Genomic DNA, 18198 nt, shown 5'->3' on the forward strand with positions numbered 1-18198 from the left:
TGTGATGCAGGGATAACTCAGTGGCGACTGCTAAATGCTGTGACGTGCACGTTGAAGATGGATTTTGATACGCACTGCAAAACCTTGTTTAGGCGCCGAAAGGGTCCTTCCGTGTTTGACCCTAGCTGTTCGGCCTTTACTCATTACCAGTACCGTAGGACAGGAGGACAGTAGCTGTTGTCCTTGCTAGGAAGCAAGCTGTTATAATGGGTCACGCTGCTTAGGACGGCAAAGGGCATTCCATCCCGGACAGGGCCGGTGAACACAAGGTCCAAGCTCTGCTGGACCGCAAAAGGGTGATAGCGTCGAACCGGAGGCCGTTTAGGACCAAAGGAAGGCAACAAGTACGCGTGAAGCAGCCTGTTGTAGCAACACATCCGATCAAGGGAGGACGGGCGGCCTCGACCAAACGCATGAGCTCTTAGCAACCTACAATCAGCCACGGGCTTCCAAACGTCGGAGCCTAAGGCTGGCACCTGGGAAAAGCTCCTACTTTGCCCCGGGCTTGCCTTTGACCTCTGAAGTAATGAATGGAACGTCAGCACGCCCTGTGTTTGTTACCTCTTTTGCCAGGTGTTTCACCGTGCAAGCTACATGTTGAGCACTCCACGCATGCTTAACTTCAGGCTATCAATTGAACTGTGAAAGGACCTTCTTGTGACCAGCAGTTTCATGCATAAAGTCGCTGGTCGCAGTATCAGATAGACAAGGGACAGCGGGTAGCCTATTTGTGCCTTTCCGGGAGAGTGCTGGGCCCATGGCACTGGCATACAGTATTCGGTTCTTAAGTTACGGGAGCAGGTGGTCAAAACATTGGCGATGCTGCATGCTCTGGCCTTGCGGATGTGAAGCTGATCGGAAGGGGCCTGCCAGCCAGGTTGATACTGAAAGCAGTAGCCACCATGCAGCGGTGTCCATCTGGTTACCAAGCTTTTAAGACTCCATATAATTGCACGTCCCATGCTTCTACACCGGACTGTAATCCAGGTAACGGCATCGCTCATTACAAGGCTCCAGTCCGACTTCGTACCTTCTTCCTTCAGCTTCAGGGTGGTGTGTGCGTGTGTGTGTGCGTGTGTGCGTGTGTGTGCGTGTGTGTGTGTGTGCGTGTGTGTGTGTTGTTGTTGTTATTGTTGTTACATGGTCGTGGGTGCGTTCCCCATACCTGCAAACCACCCTAAAACGAGCCGAGGGCTCAAGGGCTGCCAGATCGCCTATAAGCACCATCCTACCTCGCACTTCCAACAAAACAAGTGATGAAGGATACTAACGACCAAAGGGAATGATAGAGTTGCGGTGGGACCATATACGTTCCAGCATCCTTGCCAGGCGTTCAGGTTCCCACCTCATAGCATCTTTCATGTGCTCGAAGCGTGGGAAACCCATATCAGATCTGATTTTGTCGTACACCAGACAGTCCAGCAAAATGTGCTTCTCATCCTCGATATGGCTATCAGTGCCGCAGCAAGGGCATACTCGCTCCTCCCTAGGTATATAACGCCGTCCCTTACACGCTCTGTTAGCCGCCAATGCCCAACAGCAAAGCCTAAACTGCATAAGCTTGCGATTCGCTGAGCGCGGGACAAACATTGTGATATGCGGGAGCACCTCCTTCCTGCCCGCTTGTTCAGCCGCCAGGCCCATCCAATTCTTATACTTTGCCATGTGAATTCCTGGTTGCTTGCCGTCTGACAGGTACACGTCTGGCTGGACATGTGTGTGTGCGTGTGTGTGCGTGTGTGTGTGTGTATGTGTGTGTGTGTGTGCACGTGTGTGTGTGCGTGTGTGTGCGTGTGCATGTGTGTGTGCGTCTGTGTGTGCGTGTGTATGTGTGTGCATGACGAAAAAAGAAAGAGAGTGAGTGTGTGTTTGTGTGTCTTGGTGTTTGTGAGTTTGTGTTATGCATATCGACACGTTTTTACGTGGTGCTGATGCTGTGCTATCCGAAACGGGACACATAAGCCCAATCCGAGCACCACAATAAGCCTGATTGGTGCATTGGGGTACCTTCCAGCGGAAACGTAGTTCCTGGCTGTGAGGAAGGTACCGAGCCTGGTTTGTGGAGGCCGAGGCTGCTCTAGGCTAGAGGGATTGGCGATGACCTATGCCGTGCGCCAGTGATGATGTCGTCGAGGAGTGACCTACCAACGTGTTTTGCTGAAGTTTAACTCTTGCACCGTACGACAACCGAGGCCATCAACCCGCGATGAAGCGCCTGAGCTCACTTCGCTAACACAGGAAAGCCACGATAACCCTTGGCTTTTTATGCACGACAGAGCGTGGTCATATGCACCTCGAATCATCCCTCTGAATGATGACATGTTCCTTTAGCTCATGTCTCGCGTGTGTTCCCCATGTGTGCCTGTTGCGTGGCCGCCTTTGCAGTACGTGCCCACCAAATTGGCTGTATGTGCTCCAGCCCCAAGAAGCGGTGAAACAAGCACTGGAACCGACACCTTCCTTACTCACTCAACAGTTTTGGCAAGTTGCGCATCCAAGCGTATTTACCCAACAGTGACGGATAGGCAACTACTGCCTGCAATTGCTATGCATGTGGTTGGCAGCGCGTGCCGCTGGTTGGTGCGGAACGTGAAAGAAGAAGTCAGAAGCATCATCTAAGTTCTCGCCGGCAGAAACATCGTCAGTGTTCTCACCGGCAGCCAGGACCTTTAGCTGAGACTCGTGAAACCCCCAACTCGACCAGGGTACATTCACTCCAGAGCCATGTTGCGCACATAAAGGCACAGGTAAACGTGCCCAGGCCAGCCAAGCGACTGCGACCCAGAGTACAGGTGCAAGCTGCCCTCTATCTCTACCCCTGCAATCCCCAGGTTCCAGCACCACCACCACCTCAGCTATCCTGCGATGTGTCCACCTGGCCCATGGTGGACGTTCCGGCGGCCTGCGCATGGAGAAGCGAGGGAGGGAAGAAGCAGGCAGGTGAGGACATGAAGGGGGTCACACATATCTATGCAGGGGAGCACGGCCATCACTCAAGCGAGCCACCAAGGAATAATCACAGCTGTGTGAATCCCCTCCAGCAGGCTTCACCCTACCTACCAACAACCTCAGAACTCCTCCGCCAGCCCTCTCGCTCACCTCCGGCCCAAGCCCAGCCCAAGCCCAAGCCCCACGCACCACTGCTGCCAACTGACGCACCCTGCACTGCCCAATCGCCCCTCTATGTTCCTCACCGGCAGCATGCCCCCCGCAGATGCAGGGGCCAGATCAAGTTGCTGCTTGGGGCGCTTCAGCCGCGACACGCGGGGCCGGCCAGGCTGCACCTTCAGGTGCTTAATGCAAGAGTGAACTGCTGCAACCACGCCCAGGCCAACACTGGCCACAAGCCCGACACCATGCACACCGTGGTATGCTGTCGCCAGGGCGACATTGTTGCGTTCAAGAAATGCCTTTGTGCATTGCTTGATTTCATCCACGATGCTGATGCCATGATCGACCACCAGCACCAGCACCATGAGCGGAATGCCAACCCAGGCCAGGTGCAGCCCGCCTGTTGAACATGCACAACAGGAAAAACAAAGAAAGCACACATGATGCAACAGGTGTCACACCAAGCTATAGGTGACAGGTGCAGAGGGGCGGGCGACGAACGTGCTGCCGCTGCGGAGGCAGAGGAGCGGCAGGGAGGGTTAGCGTGCCACAATCCACAATGCACTACACCATAAACTACGCTTCATCCTGGCCCGATATGAGTTGGCACTGAACACCGCATTTTCCCAACCCAGCACGCGCGCTTGGACCCATCTACTAGTCCAGTCCCGTTTCCCAACACCCCACCATCAAAGCCCACGCAAGCTCACCCTGCTGGTCGCGCGGGCAGTCCACGTCTGGCACCGTGACGGTGCTCACACCTGCGGAGTCGCACGCAAGGTGTGTGTGAGTATGTATGCAACGAAATCCAGGAAACCAAGGCTACAACGTTGTTTTGAGAAAGGTTTCGCGGGATGGACCTCGTTTAGCCTGGACGGTGGCCCCGCGCCCCACTGTAGTGGCACAGGTCTGACACCCCACACGCACCCCGCAGTCCCCACCAACAGCCCACCCGCCCAAATACGTGATAGCCCCACTGTGCTGCCAGTCGCAACCTCCTCATTATCATCCTCTCCGTATGGATTAAAATTAATTTTGCTAACGTCAGAAAACAACTTGTGAATAATGCCTTATAACCCTCTTACGCGAGTAGATCTCAGCGGCCTGATCAATCAGTGGCTTCGCCCCGGTATCAGCAGCAGGTCCCAACATCCCCACACGAAGTAGTGAATCAAGTGTGTGGCCTTATCCTTTATATGGTCCGTCCTCTCCCCTACAGGGCCCCGTACGGCCTCTTATAAATCCTTAAATTCCTTCCGGGAGCCACCGTAACCGGCCTTCGGCCGGTCCGGGGCCGGCCCCGTACAGGGCGCTTAGCGCCCCAAAATCCTTACAGGAGCCACCAAAAAGTCCTACGGGCCCTGACGGGGATACCGAAAAAATGCCAAAAACTTACGGGCCCCGTACGGGGTGTCGAACACTGGTGTGCTAGAGAGACGTTCGGCGGTGCACGGGGGATGGAAAAGTCTGTGAAGCGTGACTGGTGGAATGAGGACTGTGCAGCTGTGTGGAATGATATGATGAGTTTCCGTAAGGAGGTCAGGGACCCCGTCTCAGGCAAGCTGCCCGATCTACATAGGACTACCTGGAAGGCCAAGCACCGTGCCTTTAAGAAGGCTAGGAAGGCCGCTATTCAGGAGTTTGAAATGGAAGATATGCGGAGGAGGATTAAGGACGCCCGGTTCAACCCACGCGGACTGTGGACATGGCTGCATGGGGGAAAACCACCTCCTTGCGGGTTCTCAGATATTAATGCTTTTACCGAGCATTTTTCCAAGGTGCTTAATGGTACAGGAGAGACGAGGCAATGCCGCAATGAGGGTATTCAGTTTAGATGGCTGGACGAGGACCAGGTGACGCACAGACGGGAATTAGCTGCTTGGCTTAACAAGGATTTTACGGAGGATGAAATTGCTAGTGGCCTTAAGGCTATGCGCAACAATAAGTCCGCGGGCCTGGAGGGAACCCCGGCTGAGTATTATAAGTACGCTATCAGGGAAACTGAAGGGCAGCAACCCGTGCTTGTATTGGCGCCTTACTTAACGGTGCTATTCAACCGCATATACGGAGCTGAATACCCGAGGGAATTCATGACTAGCACCCTGTCCCCCGTATTCAAAAAAGGGGACGTGTCTTGCTGTGACAATTACCGGGGAATCGCAGTTGGGGGTCCCCTGAGCAAACTTTATGCCAATATCATAGGGAGGCGATTAAATAATTACTGCGAGGGCAATAGGCTACGTGCCGTTAGCCAGGCTGGATGTAGGCATGGTTTTGGCACCGAGCATCACTTGTTTACATTAAGGCATCTTATCTCGAAGCACACTGTAGCCGGAGCCAGGCCGCTTATTATCATGCAAATTGACTTTAGTAAGGCGTTCGACTCCGTTGACCATGAGACACTTTGGGATTTCCTAATGTCGTATGGGCTACACGGGCGCATCCTCGATTCTTTAAAGGCTAGCTATGCTGACGTGAAGTTTCGGGTCAAGTGAGGAAATAAGTTGGGACCGGAATTCAAGGTGGGGCGTGGTGTTAAGCAAGGGTGTCACCTTAGCGTAACCCTTTTTGGACTCTTCATAGAAGTATTCGCTCATTATATTGATGCCCATGATGCTAATTGCCGTGTATGCCTCCCCAGCCGATGGAGCACCCTTCGTGAGCAGAGTGTTAGCCTGGCAGGCGGTGATCTCACTAACCTACTTTTTGTTGACGATGTGTCACTGGTAGCGACAGGGCAGGATAGAGCTGAATGCCTTCTGGGGCTACTCGAAGCCTACTGCAAAGCGACGGGTATGGCCGCGAATGCCGCCAAGTGCGAGGTCCTCATTTTTGGGGGTGCTATGCGTGAGCGGAAGCGGCTTGATGAAGCTGAGTACCGGTTAGGTGGGGCGGGGTTGCGGGTGCTGACCGGCAACGAGACGGCACGGTATCTCGGGTTGCACTATGGCCCAGGAGTGCAGTTCTCAGCATGTACCAAGCAACTACCGTCGCGTCCAGGTTCAAATCCGCCTGCCGACCTCTCGGGGTGTTTGAGAGGTGATGAAATGGGAGGTGGCCCCCCATCTTGTGGACGGTGTAGGACGTGATAAAATCAACTCGCGAGCTGACCTCTCGCTTCTCCTCCGGTCATAAGCTTTGTGCTGCTGCAAGCGACCACAAGTCATGGTAGCATCCGTGCCTTTCCCTCGCGGCTATTCGAGGTGCTAACGAGCTGCGGGGTACATGGGCTGGTGGTGTATGCCAGTAAGTGCTTGCGGTCTGTGCCAAGACGAAGTGCTTTGCAACGTTGGTGCCACGCAGGACGGACAGCGCTTCAGCTGTCACTGGGATTTGAGCAACCGGCGGTGTGCCGAGGAATTCATAGAGTGCTTCCAGGCGTGGGGGCACGTCCAAATTGGTTGTAGCAGCTGTTGGAAATATGCCTCTGACATGTCCTCCCCTGCATGTATTTGAGATCAGAATTAGCTCGGCAAAATGCACACATAGATGGAATACAGAGGAAACATATGCTTCTTCACAACAGCTTGCAAGCTTGATGTCGAAGCGCTGATGGACACCCTTAGGACACGTGTCAACGACGACTGGGCAAATGATAGGCTAGCTGTGGACCCTAGAGTTTTCGTTACGGACGGTAGGAAGCCCGGCGTGAAGATGGGCCGTCATAAGCACTGGATGGGGCCACCGAAGCCGTACGCGGGTTATATCCCCCCGGCGCATCATCGTGCCCTAATCCGTTTTCGTTTGTGTGTCTCCGACTTGGCGGTTAACAGTGAGAGCAACAGGGCTAGGGAGCACCGCGTGTGCGCTGTGTGTCGTAGCAATGGTGCTATTGAGGATGAGAAACACTTCTTGGTAGAATGTCCGGCGATTATGTCTGCACGTCAGAAGCTCTGGGACCTCGGTGTGCCCGTCAATGCGAACATCCGTGATATCATGCAAGTGGATGATCAGCGTGGTCTTGCAAAGGCAATTTTTGAAATGTTTCGCTCCCGGCATGAGCACCTATCTACCTAACTTTCTCGGCGGTAACAGGCAATTGTGTTTCAGAGTCAAATTGACGCTGTTCTCTCTCATAAACACCCGTTTTTTTCTTGCGTAAAACTTTCCTTTTTTTGTTCTTTGTTTTGTTTTGCTACTGAGTTGTGCTTGCGGTTGGTGGCTTAGCTACTGTAACGCAACACGGCAGGACTGAGCAATAACCGCAACGCTTAAGCAAAGGCCCTCGGGAAACGCACCGGCGGCCTTTAGCTGGCGCACGAAGTCCACGATGAACTTGCTGGTATCAGCTTCCTGAAGAACAGACAGCTGGGTCTCGGGCATGCGCGCCACGAAAACAAGCAAGTCCATTAGCTCGTCTCCGGTGGTCTCTGCGCGAATGGCCTGTGCCACGGCCATCTTTGATGCCATGATTCAAAGCTGCCCTCAGATAGTGGGCATGCAATACGTTGATTCACATTGATATCCAAAGTTGGAAAGAAGGAGAAGAGCAAACAAGCGTCAAGGGCACTGGGCATAAATCAATTGCGGTATGTGTTGTGAAGCGCTTACTTGCGTTGCAAGTTAGTTGTTAATCAGTATGCGCGCTACGCCAGGATGAGCGCGCCTCAATGTACGATAAATGAGCATCTATGTTGCTATATGAGACGATATTGTTATTTAGTTTGTTATGTCGACTTAATTGCGCTTCTGTTATGCAATTATCGGCTCAAGTCGCTCTACTCAGAGTTTCATTATAGTCCATAGTCCTCGTTACGTCGTCGTTACCTCATCCTCTTCTTCGGCATCGTCTTCGTCTTCGTTACTATGGCCCTCGTCCCTTCGGTTTCCGCGTCCACCGACCTCAGCCAGCGCGAGCCCTCCCGTTCGCAGTCCGGAGACGCCGCAGACTACGCCGGACGGCGCGCGAAACCCTTCGCACTACTGGACCACCCCCCCCCGGCCCCCTCACCATCACCGCACCCTTCCGCCCCTCCACCTCGAACCCCACTCGAACCGCCGCCGCTTCCCCCGACCTCACTAAACTGGCAAAGGGGTATTGAAATGAGCATTGAGGAAGAAAGCACGTGTGTATGACGTCAAGGTGCTCGCAAGACGCTCCTTCTTGTTCTTGTTCTTGTTCTCTTTGTCGTTGTTGTTGTCAGTGGTGGTGATGCGGACGGTGTGAATGGTTACACTGCCCTGGGCCACCGACGTTGCTGGTCCTGCCGACCTCGCGCAGGCTGCCGCTTCTACGCCCGTGCTGGAGCCGTGATCGACAAGCAAGGACAAGGTGCGTGGCTGTGTCCTTACACATGAGTCTGGGGAAATTTAAGTTAGATTTCGAAAATGCCACGAATCCAACCTTGACAAGATTCCGCGAAAACTGCCTTGAAAATTGCTGCTTATTTGTTTATGCGCTTATGCGCGTCCAGTCCGCCAGTCCTCGCCTAGTGTTACACTTCTCACCTACCCCACCTACCCCACCCGAACCGCATCCGCACGTCCAAGCTTTCACCCGACATGTCGTGGTGCAGGTGCTGAAGTGGCTGAGTGACCACGCAGCAGCGTGTGGCGCCAACGACACGCCCTGGGAGCAGCAGACCAACGTGGGTGACTCGGGGGCCCCCACAGCTGCGGCGGCAGCAGCTTCAGCCGCTCAGAGGCAGTTGCTGTGGGAGGTGCTGCGGCTGCTGGTGAAGCACTCGGAGGCCGGAAAAACGAAGCAGGCCAGAGGGTGGCTTATGGGGCAGGTAAGGGGGGACAGACGGCGAGTGCGCGTTCAGGGGAAGGAGGTGGGGCCGGGAGGTCAACAGTCGCGGTGGCGGTCACCTTGGATGTGGCGGCTGGTGTGCGGAGCGGTGGCGCTTCTGTCTGTCCCAGCTATCGATGTGTGCTGCAGTTGACTACTAATCAATTTCTGCTGCTACTACTGCTACTACTGCTAATGCTGTTTGGCTTTATTCACTGGCTAATCCTCCCTCACAAAACATGTCCTTTCATGTTGCCATGTCCTCAAATGGAGCCGCCTTACATTTTATTGTGGGTTTGATGGGTCTACACATCTACCCACCCTCTCGTGGCCCCGCCCCTCAGAGCAAAGAGGACCAGTCCGTGGAATCTGACTTGCTGAAGCTGCTGCTGGAGCGGCGAAATGCCCCGTTAAGAAATGCCCATAAACCTTAACGACCCTTTTCTATTAAATTCATAGCCAAAAAGCTGTGATGAACTTCCCTGCTTGAATCAACCCAACCTGTACTCGGCCTATGCGCAGTGACACGCACAGCCTGCGACGCATGGCTGAGGAAGCCAAGTTGGCCGACAACCCCATCGTCAAGAACGCCGAGCGGTTGGTTCGTCGAGTGCTCGAGCTCCCTAACCGCCCTGCCGTAGTCTTCGTACACTCGCCCGTGTGCGGCATGGCCAACTACCCGATTGGGCATCCCAAGAACCCCGAACGGACGCCGTACAGGTATGTACGGAGCGCTTTTGAAGCGTGTATCGCATTGTGTGTTTTGTGCACGGGGGGGCCCGGGGGGGAAAGCTGGATGGGTGTTTGGGGCACGGCCGGGGGAGGGGGGTTTAAAGGGTTGGAGGGGGTATGTGTTGAGTTTCACATCTTGCTGCAAGTATGTACTTAGGGGTATTGAGAGGCGAGATGCCGGGGGGAGATGTCGCAAAGAGGTGAGTCGCATGGTCGCGAGACTGTTTGTGCGGGTGCTGGTCTGCCGAGAATATGTATCTGTGTGCGTATGTATGTGCGTCAAACCGCCATCCGATTCATCTCAAAGTCCCAATGAAAAAGTGGGGGATGGGGATGGGCGATGGCTAGGGCAAGAAGCAGCTGGGCTTCTAGCTAGAGGATAGACATCTCGCCGGTCTAGAAACATTTTCAAGAATCGTTTTGATTATCGTGCATTGAGTGACAGGCAGTCGATACATACGGAGTACCACGGAATCCCTTGCTGTACAACTACTAAGTACGGCATGGCACATGTACGGCTAGCTGTCTAGAAGCTAGAACAGAATATGCCAAAGCCTGGATGTGTGTCCGGAAGAGAAGGGAAAGGACTCCTCGTCTGGACCCAGGACTCCCAGTTCAGCGTCCACGGCGTGACGTGTGTAGGTCTACATCTGCGCATATGTGGGTGTATCTGTATGTATGTCTGTATGTGTACATGAGAGTTAAGCTGAGTTATGCACATGTACGGCAGAGTGGGGCTGAGGTCTTTTGTTCTAGTTCACAGTACTAAAAACCTTCATCTAGCGAACGTAATTCGAATCATGTGGGCTCTTCTTAATTAGGCAACGCCACCAAGGTTCCAGTGTTACTTGGAGTCAACGCCAACGAGGGAGCTTTGGAGGTTCTTGGTCAAACCCGCGGCTTGGACCCCATTGATGTGGAGGGCTTTTTCACCGTTGTGAACAGCCTGATCCCCATTTCGCCATCCTTCAACGAACGGGTATGTACGGAAACTTAACGGTTAACCGTTTACGGTTACATTGGGTGCCGTACTCTTTCGTTCAGTGAACTACACGCCCTCATTGATAAAATGTTTTTTTAAAAGTAATGAGGGGGGGAGGGGGGGGAGGGGGGGGAGGGGGAGGGGTGTAATGGATAGCGAACAGGATGCCTGTGTGTGCATGTTATGTACGGCCACATAGTAGGACGCCGTACGTACGTACTCTACGTACGGCAGATTGCCTATTCGTCCGGACCTTACGATATGGAGGGTGCATGCGTGTATAAATGCATATGTATGTATGCCCGGCTGCGGTGATGTGACACCGCCTCAGCTTACATGCCCGGGGGGCCCGCTCTCTTACGTCATGCCGTACATGCCGTGAAACCTCAGTGACTACTGGCTTGTTCTTTGGCGAGGAGTTCACCAACTTCATGGATGCGTTAAACTCTTATGTAAGTTCGGGGTTTGGGGCCAATTAATTCCAGGCTCTGCTCTCAGTGTATCACTTCGTGCGTTTGAGGTGGTATGAGCTCTCATATTCTTACATTTCATGTGCATGCACGTGCAGGACATTCCTTTCACCTTCCTAGCGCCGTACCGTTATCCGTTCAACCAGTGTCCCTTCACACCTAACGAGACGCAGCTTGTGTCGTACTTGTCGGGTAAGCGAAGTGCTGATGCGCGACATTTATCCATTTATAAGCATATACACACATACATGTAAATTGCCACGTGCACCCCTGCCGGACCTTTGCCGTACATTTGTCGTACACAGGTATCATCAACGCCGTGGCCGCCTCTGGTTCTCCCCTGCCGCCGCGCACCAGCTCCCTCACCTCCCGCCTGCTCAAGAACACCCCAAGCTGGAAGCCCTGGACCGCCACCTCGAACCCGTCATGAACATAGACACGGCTGGACCGCGGGTGTTTGAGGCGGCTGACCTGCTGCTGGATGCCAAGTGTCAATTCTGGTAAGGAACCGGTTCCGGTCTTTTAGCACTGTAAAACTTCATATTTGCCCTATACGTACTTGGAAACTTGTTTTGTTTCGTACATACACACCACCATCGAGCACCAAAGCCTTTCTCTAACGTTTCTCCATTCCTTCTTCTTACCCTTATTATTACTACTACTATTTATTATTATTAATTTATGATTATTATTTTATTATTACTTTATTACTATTGCCTTCCCCTGCGATGGCACACCCGAGTTCATTACTATCTGATTGTGCTGCTGGCGGTTTTGTTACCTGCCCTCCCGGACAAGAGGGCAGGTCTCCTCCTGTCCGGACCTGTCCAGAGACATTTCCACCGTCGCCTGCCGTCTTCATCTATCTGCTTGCCTGTTTTGGACACTCAGCCTGTTTGGCCAATAATATACCCGACCCCGCCCCGCAACATGGTCAAGTTGCCGCCACAGTGAATATACATACTTACATACACACATAGATACATACAGAGCTGTGTAATTTTATCTGTGCCTTTACCTTAACTGTTTGCGACGACTCTCTTACCTCTGCAGGGACGACCTCCTGAACGCGGACATAACCGCGGGCACTGCCTTCCACAGCTGAAGAAGTAAATACCGTACGTAAGGACAGATCTTTCACTTTTGCTGGAATTGTGGGCTCGCGATTAATAATAATAATAATGATCAAACACGTGCCACCAGGCCGCGGTAGGTGTGCAACGGCACGAGGCATATCCACCAGCTGCGGTCCAAAGCTGTCCCTAGCTCGCAGCAGTGTCTGGTGTCCCGTCGAGCCTGTTGGATATCGCCGCGGATTGCCTCCCCGAGCTTACCTAGCTGCTAAGGCTGATCCAATCTCCATACCTTTTAAATAGATCATAACCTGCTGTCGATCTAGCAGGAAATGTTAAAATTTCATCATTATCATCATCATCATCATCACCTGGATGAACCGCGTTGAAGCATCTTGGAGAAATAGGATGTCTGAAAAATCGCTGTAATTAAATCCTCCCGGAGGGGGCGAGCGGGGTTTTCTCGGTTTGTTAGTCTGTTTGCTGTTGTGCCGCATCTTTAACAAGTAGCTGGCGTGTTTTATTACAGTTCACCTTTTTGAAGCAAAAGGCCGTCGAAGCAGCAGCAATGTTGCGATCTATGATGGGCAGCGAGGGCCAAGGTCATGCTGGTGATGTTGGTGATGCTGCTCCTGCAAACACGTGGTGATGATGGCGGTGGTAGTCATGTTGGTGGTGGTGCTGCTGCTGCCGCTGCGTATTGGTACATTAACTTCTGACCGTTATTATCTCTCCGCTAACCTCTATCCGCAGTCCGCAGTCCTTACTGCTAAATCCGCAATGCAAGTCGTGACAGCAGGTGTTGTGCTCTTCGGATGAACTATAACAACAGCATAAGAGCTGTCGAAAACTTGCAAACCATGTCGACGCGTTTTTTGAAGCTCCCGAATTTCGTTTTTTTCGAAGCTCTCCCTCTTTGGCTGCATGCCGTGCTCTGCAGAACGGGCAAATTAGGAACTAATGCTTCCTCCAGACGCCAACTGGAGCCAGTTCCTTTCACTTTCCCTGAGCAGCAGGCTATAATGTTTTCGTTCGGCGGACTGGATTCAGGGTCTTAATGTACAATATATATTATTGTTGTATTATTCATAAAATTGCGGCGCCGCCCAGTGCTCACGCGCATGGCCAAGAATCCAGTCGCTCCCGTTGAAAGCCAGGCACGTCGTGCTGAGGCGGCTTTTACGGACACATCTGCACCTGTGTGCGGAACTTGTAACTTGCAACTTGTTACTGTGTGTTACATTCTGGTGGTGACGTGGCCATGTGTTTGGTACGAAAGAGATGTGTGTTTCCACGCGTCTACAGAAAATGCATTAGAAGAAACCGCAGCTTCTGCCTCTCTTGCCGAATGCCAACTGCTTAGAATGGCGTGTATTTAAACGAGGCTCTACTTCCAAGTCATGGTAATAGCTACAGCAGTACTGAATTGCCGTGCCGCTTTCTGGGGCAACTGAAGGGCCATACGTGCATGTAAACGGACGGACGCCATTGCGCTGAAGCTTCATGACGAGCCCAGCAGTTCTTCTTCACCGTAGCACACAACCCATCCGCATTGGTGTGACTTCAAGACGAGGTGTGCATAGGTGATGCGAATAGAATGCGGCAGAACAGCATAACAAACACAAAAATGATAAGAGTGACACGGATGTTTGAAGCAGTAGGACAGCGAAAAAAAGGACAACAGTAATCAACGGCGACACATCAACGAAGTGAGCTCACCATCACTTCACTCACTTCTCTACGATTGTTGGGCTCAATATGTTGCCCAGCCCCACCACCACGCACGGCAAGTTACAAGCAAGCTTGCCATACGGCCCAGTATCCCCCTCAGCCTTGTCGCTGCATTAAGCTCGCAGCCCACACGTACTGGCGCAACTAGCACTCCCTGCAAGGCTCAGCAGCCCAGCGGGGGAACCATCACCATCATTATTAACTACCACACATGACCGCGTGGTAGTGCTTGCCGTAAACCACTGCCAGGCGCCCACGCGCCTTCTCAGCCTCTCCTCTTCAACGGCAGCACCCACTCGCCTCGCCGGTTCACTGCCAAGTATTGCCTTCCCAGCCCCAGCCCATGCACATGACCCTCCTGGACTCTTGCTCGTTCTCCACCATGTTGCGCACTGCCACTGTCACGAGGTGCAGGCGCAGGCACTACAGGCGTACGTTGGTTCCTTCTCTGGCGGCACTACTACTATCTGCTGCGCCCAACTGGATGGACCGCTGGTTCTTGCGATACCTCCAATTGAGATCGAACCGCTGGGTGCATACTAAAGCTCCATGCATGCTATGCAACACCCAGTCGACCACAGCACAACAATACTTGATCCTAGCACGGTGATAGTGGCCCCTCATCCCACTGAGCGACACTGCTCTGCGTCACGAACTACCCAACCGGCCTGGTGCACGATGGCCCCGCTCTGCGGCCTGTCCCCTTAAACTGCGCGCCAATCCTCACCATGCTCACCAGCAGCAGCCTGCAGCAGCGAGCCTGCAGCAGGGGAGGCACAACGGATCCCAGTGCGAATGCAGTGTCAAGGTCGCAGGCAAACGACTACCCCAATGTGCGTTGGATTGTCCCGCACAGCTGCTGCGTGTACAGGGTCACAGGTGGATCCCACAGCGGCAGGAGTGTTCGCGTGCTCTTCAAGGTAGCTCAATCACATACGATAGGTGGATCCCGCGACGGCCAGCGTGCTCACATGTCCATTCGCCAAAAGCTCCGGGGTGACGACACAATGCACGCCCCTAGCTTCATAACGAGTCCTCCTGCCTCCCGCGACTACTACCTCTTACCTTGCTGCTACCTACTACGACTGGTTGTCCTCGCTGGCTGCTGTCAGCAGGCCTGCTGATGTCACAGCTCCTTCCAGATACTTGCGCATCAAATCGCGGTCATACCCAGGCGAGGCCCAGCCCGCCTGCGACACTATGACCTCGCCAGGCTCCTGCCAGCCGGCGCTCACAGCGTACTTGACTGCGTGGTGTGCGTGAAATGCCAGGAGGCGGCGGGCGGGCAGGTTGTCGCCCGCCACGTGCAGGTACTTTTTGTGCACGTCCTCCCACTGTAGGGTATCCAACTTGGCGGCGTCGCCCGTTCCAATGTACTTTTCCCGCGGGTTATCCAGCAACGACTTTTTCAGCACGTATATCTGCATTATCAAGGGATCGGACAACTTTTCAAGTGCGGAATATGGCCCTTTTGCAAGCCATAAAGACACAATTTCTCCACGCCATCCGAGTGCGCTCCCCTGAGAGAATGATGAGAAGCCATTAATTTGAAGGGGTTGATCCGGGGGCATCACACTCTCTCCCAACTCAATGACAGCTCCACATTTCTGGTGGGACTCAGCTGCAATTCGGCGCATTGACTACCCACCCCTCACCTGCCCCGGAACCAGCATTCTTGCTCACCTGATAACCCTCGTTCTGGGGAATGATGGCCACTTCAAACCGGTCGAAAGCGGTCTCCACTTCCGTGCGGACCAGGATGATGTTGCGCGGGTCGTGCACGGAGGTGACGCCCAGCAGCGGCTGCACAGCGTAGGAGTAAGTGGAGGATCTCATGTTTTGGTGTATGTGTGTGTGTGTGCGTGTGCGCGTGTGTGAGCAGCTCTAATCACATAGACTGTTGAGGAAAGGACTGGCTCAAGATTGATAACAACCGTCACCCGGACCCATACGTGCGACAGCAAGAGGATAAAAGCTCTGAAACGCGGCAGGGGTAAGGGGATTCAGTTAGCAACTATTGAGTGGATGCGGAGCAGCCCAAGGACACGGCCGGGTGGAAGAGACCCAGTCTTGTTGGTAGCATGCTCATGTGTTGGCCCACTCCGGGCACAATTAATAAAATAGTATGCAACTCTACACCGCAGCCATCCAGACTTACCAGGTAACCCCGGTTCCAGCCCTGACGGAAGATATGCCCCGCCTTGATACTGGCGGCTGGCATGTCCTTTCCGGTCACCATGCACTTCACGGTCTTGGGGCTGGCGCTGTAGCCGTAGTACCTGAAGGCATTCTCGCGGTAGGGCGTGCTGTCCTTGCTGGATGTCGCTGTGATGTCGCCCTGCATCAGGACTCGCACGAACTGGCTCTGGTCCCTGATTTCCTCCTGGATCTCCCCAAGCTCCTCCCCAAGCTTCAGCTTGAGCTTTTCCAGCTGGAGATTTTCCTCCCGGATCTTCTCCCCAAGCTCCAGCTTGAGCTTTTCCTCAAGCTGGAGATTTTCCTCCCGGATCTTCTCCCCAAGCGTTTCCTCAAGCTTTTCCAGCCGCTCGAGAACAACTGCATATGTTTATTCCGGAGCGAACACATGTTAGTAATTGGCGTACAATCTATGCGCGTTCACACCATTTACAGATCTGAAGGTATGGCAATACCGCTTACTAGAAGCCCCAAGGAAGAGCGTGTAGAAGGGCCGTCCCTATAATGACGTACTAATGAGCCAGTGGGTAAGCAGAAAGGATACATCAAGATAGCAGTTCAAGATTGCGGACAAACACTACAGTACCCCAATGCGCTTTCAGCCTAGTCACGGTGCAGCTGTGCCCTTCAGCGGCCGAGGTGGATCCCCGTGACGGCCAGCATACTGTGCCGTGCTCTTCGCGATAGCCCACCCATGGAATGCTAAGGCTGGTGCTAAGGTGCGGCGCCTAGGCCCAAGGCCATACAAACTCACCGTCCCTTGGTGCGCTCCCTACGCCCAAGCCAGCCGCCGCGTCTGCATCACCTGAAAGCGACCGAACCACAGATGCAAACATGGTGAAGATACGAACAAAAGGCATATGCGTAGGTTGAATCAGCGCTGCACGTGCACGATGCAGGCTGGTGGACGGGGAGGGACAGCGTGCACACCCAACCTCACTGTGCACCACCGCCCATTTAACAGTTCCACACAAACCTTGCGTGATAAAAACTGGGGTGGGGTCCGCGGGGAAATACTCGCGGACAGCAGCAGTTTATTTCAACGACGACGTATTTCACAACAATCCCTAGGTGCCTGGGAGTCCTGCCGCACAATAATGGAGGCCCCACACTCACAGCATGTGACCCGACACTCCCAACACCCCATCATGTGCATGTCTAACCTCAGCCCCCACATAAATATTGCATATGTAACATAGCGCAAAAACTCGTCCGCTCTCAAGCTTCGACTTCTTGAAGCGAAGTATGAGTGTAGAGATAGGCAAGCTATTGCGAAGGAACTGCCGTGGTGCGTGGAAGTAGGGCGCATGCATGCATGCATGTGCCGGACCACAGTACGGCAGGGGACGCCGAGCTCCTACTTGGGTCCCACAGGCGCATTGGTTCTTTAACTGCCGTTGTCTTGAGGTGTGTCCCGCTGCTGGGACAGTGTCCTCTAGTTTCCACCCACCCACCCACCCACGGGTCGGTATCGTAATAATCGTACTAATTGTCCTTTATTATGGGTTTAAGTTTGGAGTACCCGTATATGTGCGTTCTCTCGTCAATTTTCTGTGCCTCGTCGTTTCCCCGCCGCCGCGGAGCACTAGAGCCGGAGTCTTAGGTCAGGTCAAGCCTGGGCTAGCACAACCAACTCACCAGCTCCAGCCGCGCTCCCCATGCCGAGGCCAGCCGCCGAGGCTGCACAACATGAGAGCAATTGAGGGGACACGTCGAGATGAGATCTTGGTGCGGGGTTGCTGGGTGCGTGTGAGTGAACTCCTTTCCAGATTTGAACCCGCACCACTCTTACCTTTCACGGACCTCATGAACTCAACAATTGCCTCGTTGTCACCGTCTATCGGAAACACCTCGAGCTCCTCCCCCGATAGTTTGGACAGGGCGAAGCACAAGTCGCCGAGCTCCTTCCCGCGCACGTCCAGCGCCTTCGCGGCAGCGGTGAAAGCCGCAGCCGCCTCCTTTCTGCTGACCATTCGGCCTTCTTTCTGCTGACTACCGTAGTGACAGGAAAGGTTTATGATTTTCTTGTTCGAGACACCCTCAAAGTTACACCCGAAATTATTGGTGAAACTGTTAAATTCGTGAGAAGCCAACGCAACCGAAGCAACGGTGCCTGCAATATTCGTTAATGGGTCCGACTCAGAACGCCGATTGACGCAAAAGCTGGCCAAT

General features: G+C 53.6%; 3 protein-coding genes across 3 annotated transcripts; 1 reads left to right on the top strand and 2 right to left on the bottom strand.

The window, feature by feature from the left end:
- Positions 1-143: 143 nt before the first annotated feature.
- On the bottom strand, positions 144-4114 carry VOLCADRAFT_107272 (uncharacterized protein; the record flags this gene model as incomplete). Its single annotated transcript, XM_002956482.1, has 7 exons — positions 144-360; positions 652-1043; positions 2876-2902; positions 3195-3511; positions 3613-3621; positions 3822-3872; positions 4039-4114. 7 exons carry the CDS (start codon positions 4112-4114, stop codon positions 144-146), a joined length of 1089 nt encoding a protein of 362 aa, XP_002956528.1.
- Positions 4115-7917: 3803 nt separating this feature from the next.
- VOLCADRAFT_97510 (uncharacterized protein) lies at positions 7918-12131 on the top strand (the record flags this gene model as incomplete). The annotated part of the gene is made up of 9 exons (XM_002956434.1): positions 7918-7975; positions 8333-8383; positions 8602-8843; positions 9187-9251; positions 9365-9562; positions 10888-11008; positions 11125-11218; positions 11409-11526; positions 12080-12131. 9 exons carry the CDS (start codon positions 7918-7920, stop codon positions 12129-12131), a joined length of 999 nt encoding a protein of 332 aa, XP_002956480.1.
- VOLCADRAFT_107275 (uncharacterized protein) lies at positions 12080-18029 on the bottom strand. The gene is made up of 8 exons (XM_002956483.1): positions 17819-18029; positions 17665-17706; positions 16781-16906; positions 15989-16386; positions 15514-15633; positions 14977-15350; positions 14567-14590; positions 12080-12731 (listed from the first exon to the last, which is right to left on the bottom strand). Exons 1-8 carry the CDS (start codon positions 17997-17999, stop codon positions 12623-12625), a joined length of 1374 nt encoding a protein of 457 aa, XP_002956529.1. The 5' UTR covers positions 18000-18029; the 3' UTR covers positions 12080-12622.
- Positions 18030-18198: the final 169 nt, after the last annotated feature.

The sequence above is a fragment of the Volvox carteri genome, assembly GCF_000143455.1.
Source record: "Volvox carteri f. nagariensis unplaced genomic scaffold VOLCAscaffold_61, whole genome shotgun sequence".
Taxonomy (NCBI): Eukaryota; Viridiplantae; Chlorophyta; class Chlorophyceae; order Chlamydomonadales; family Volvocaceae; genus Volvox; species Volvox carteri.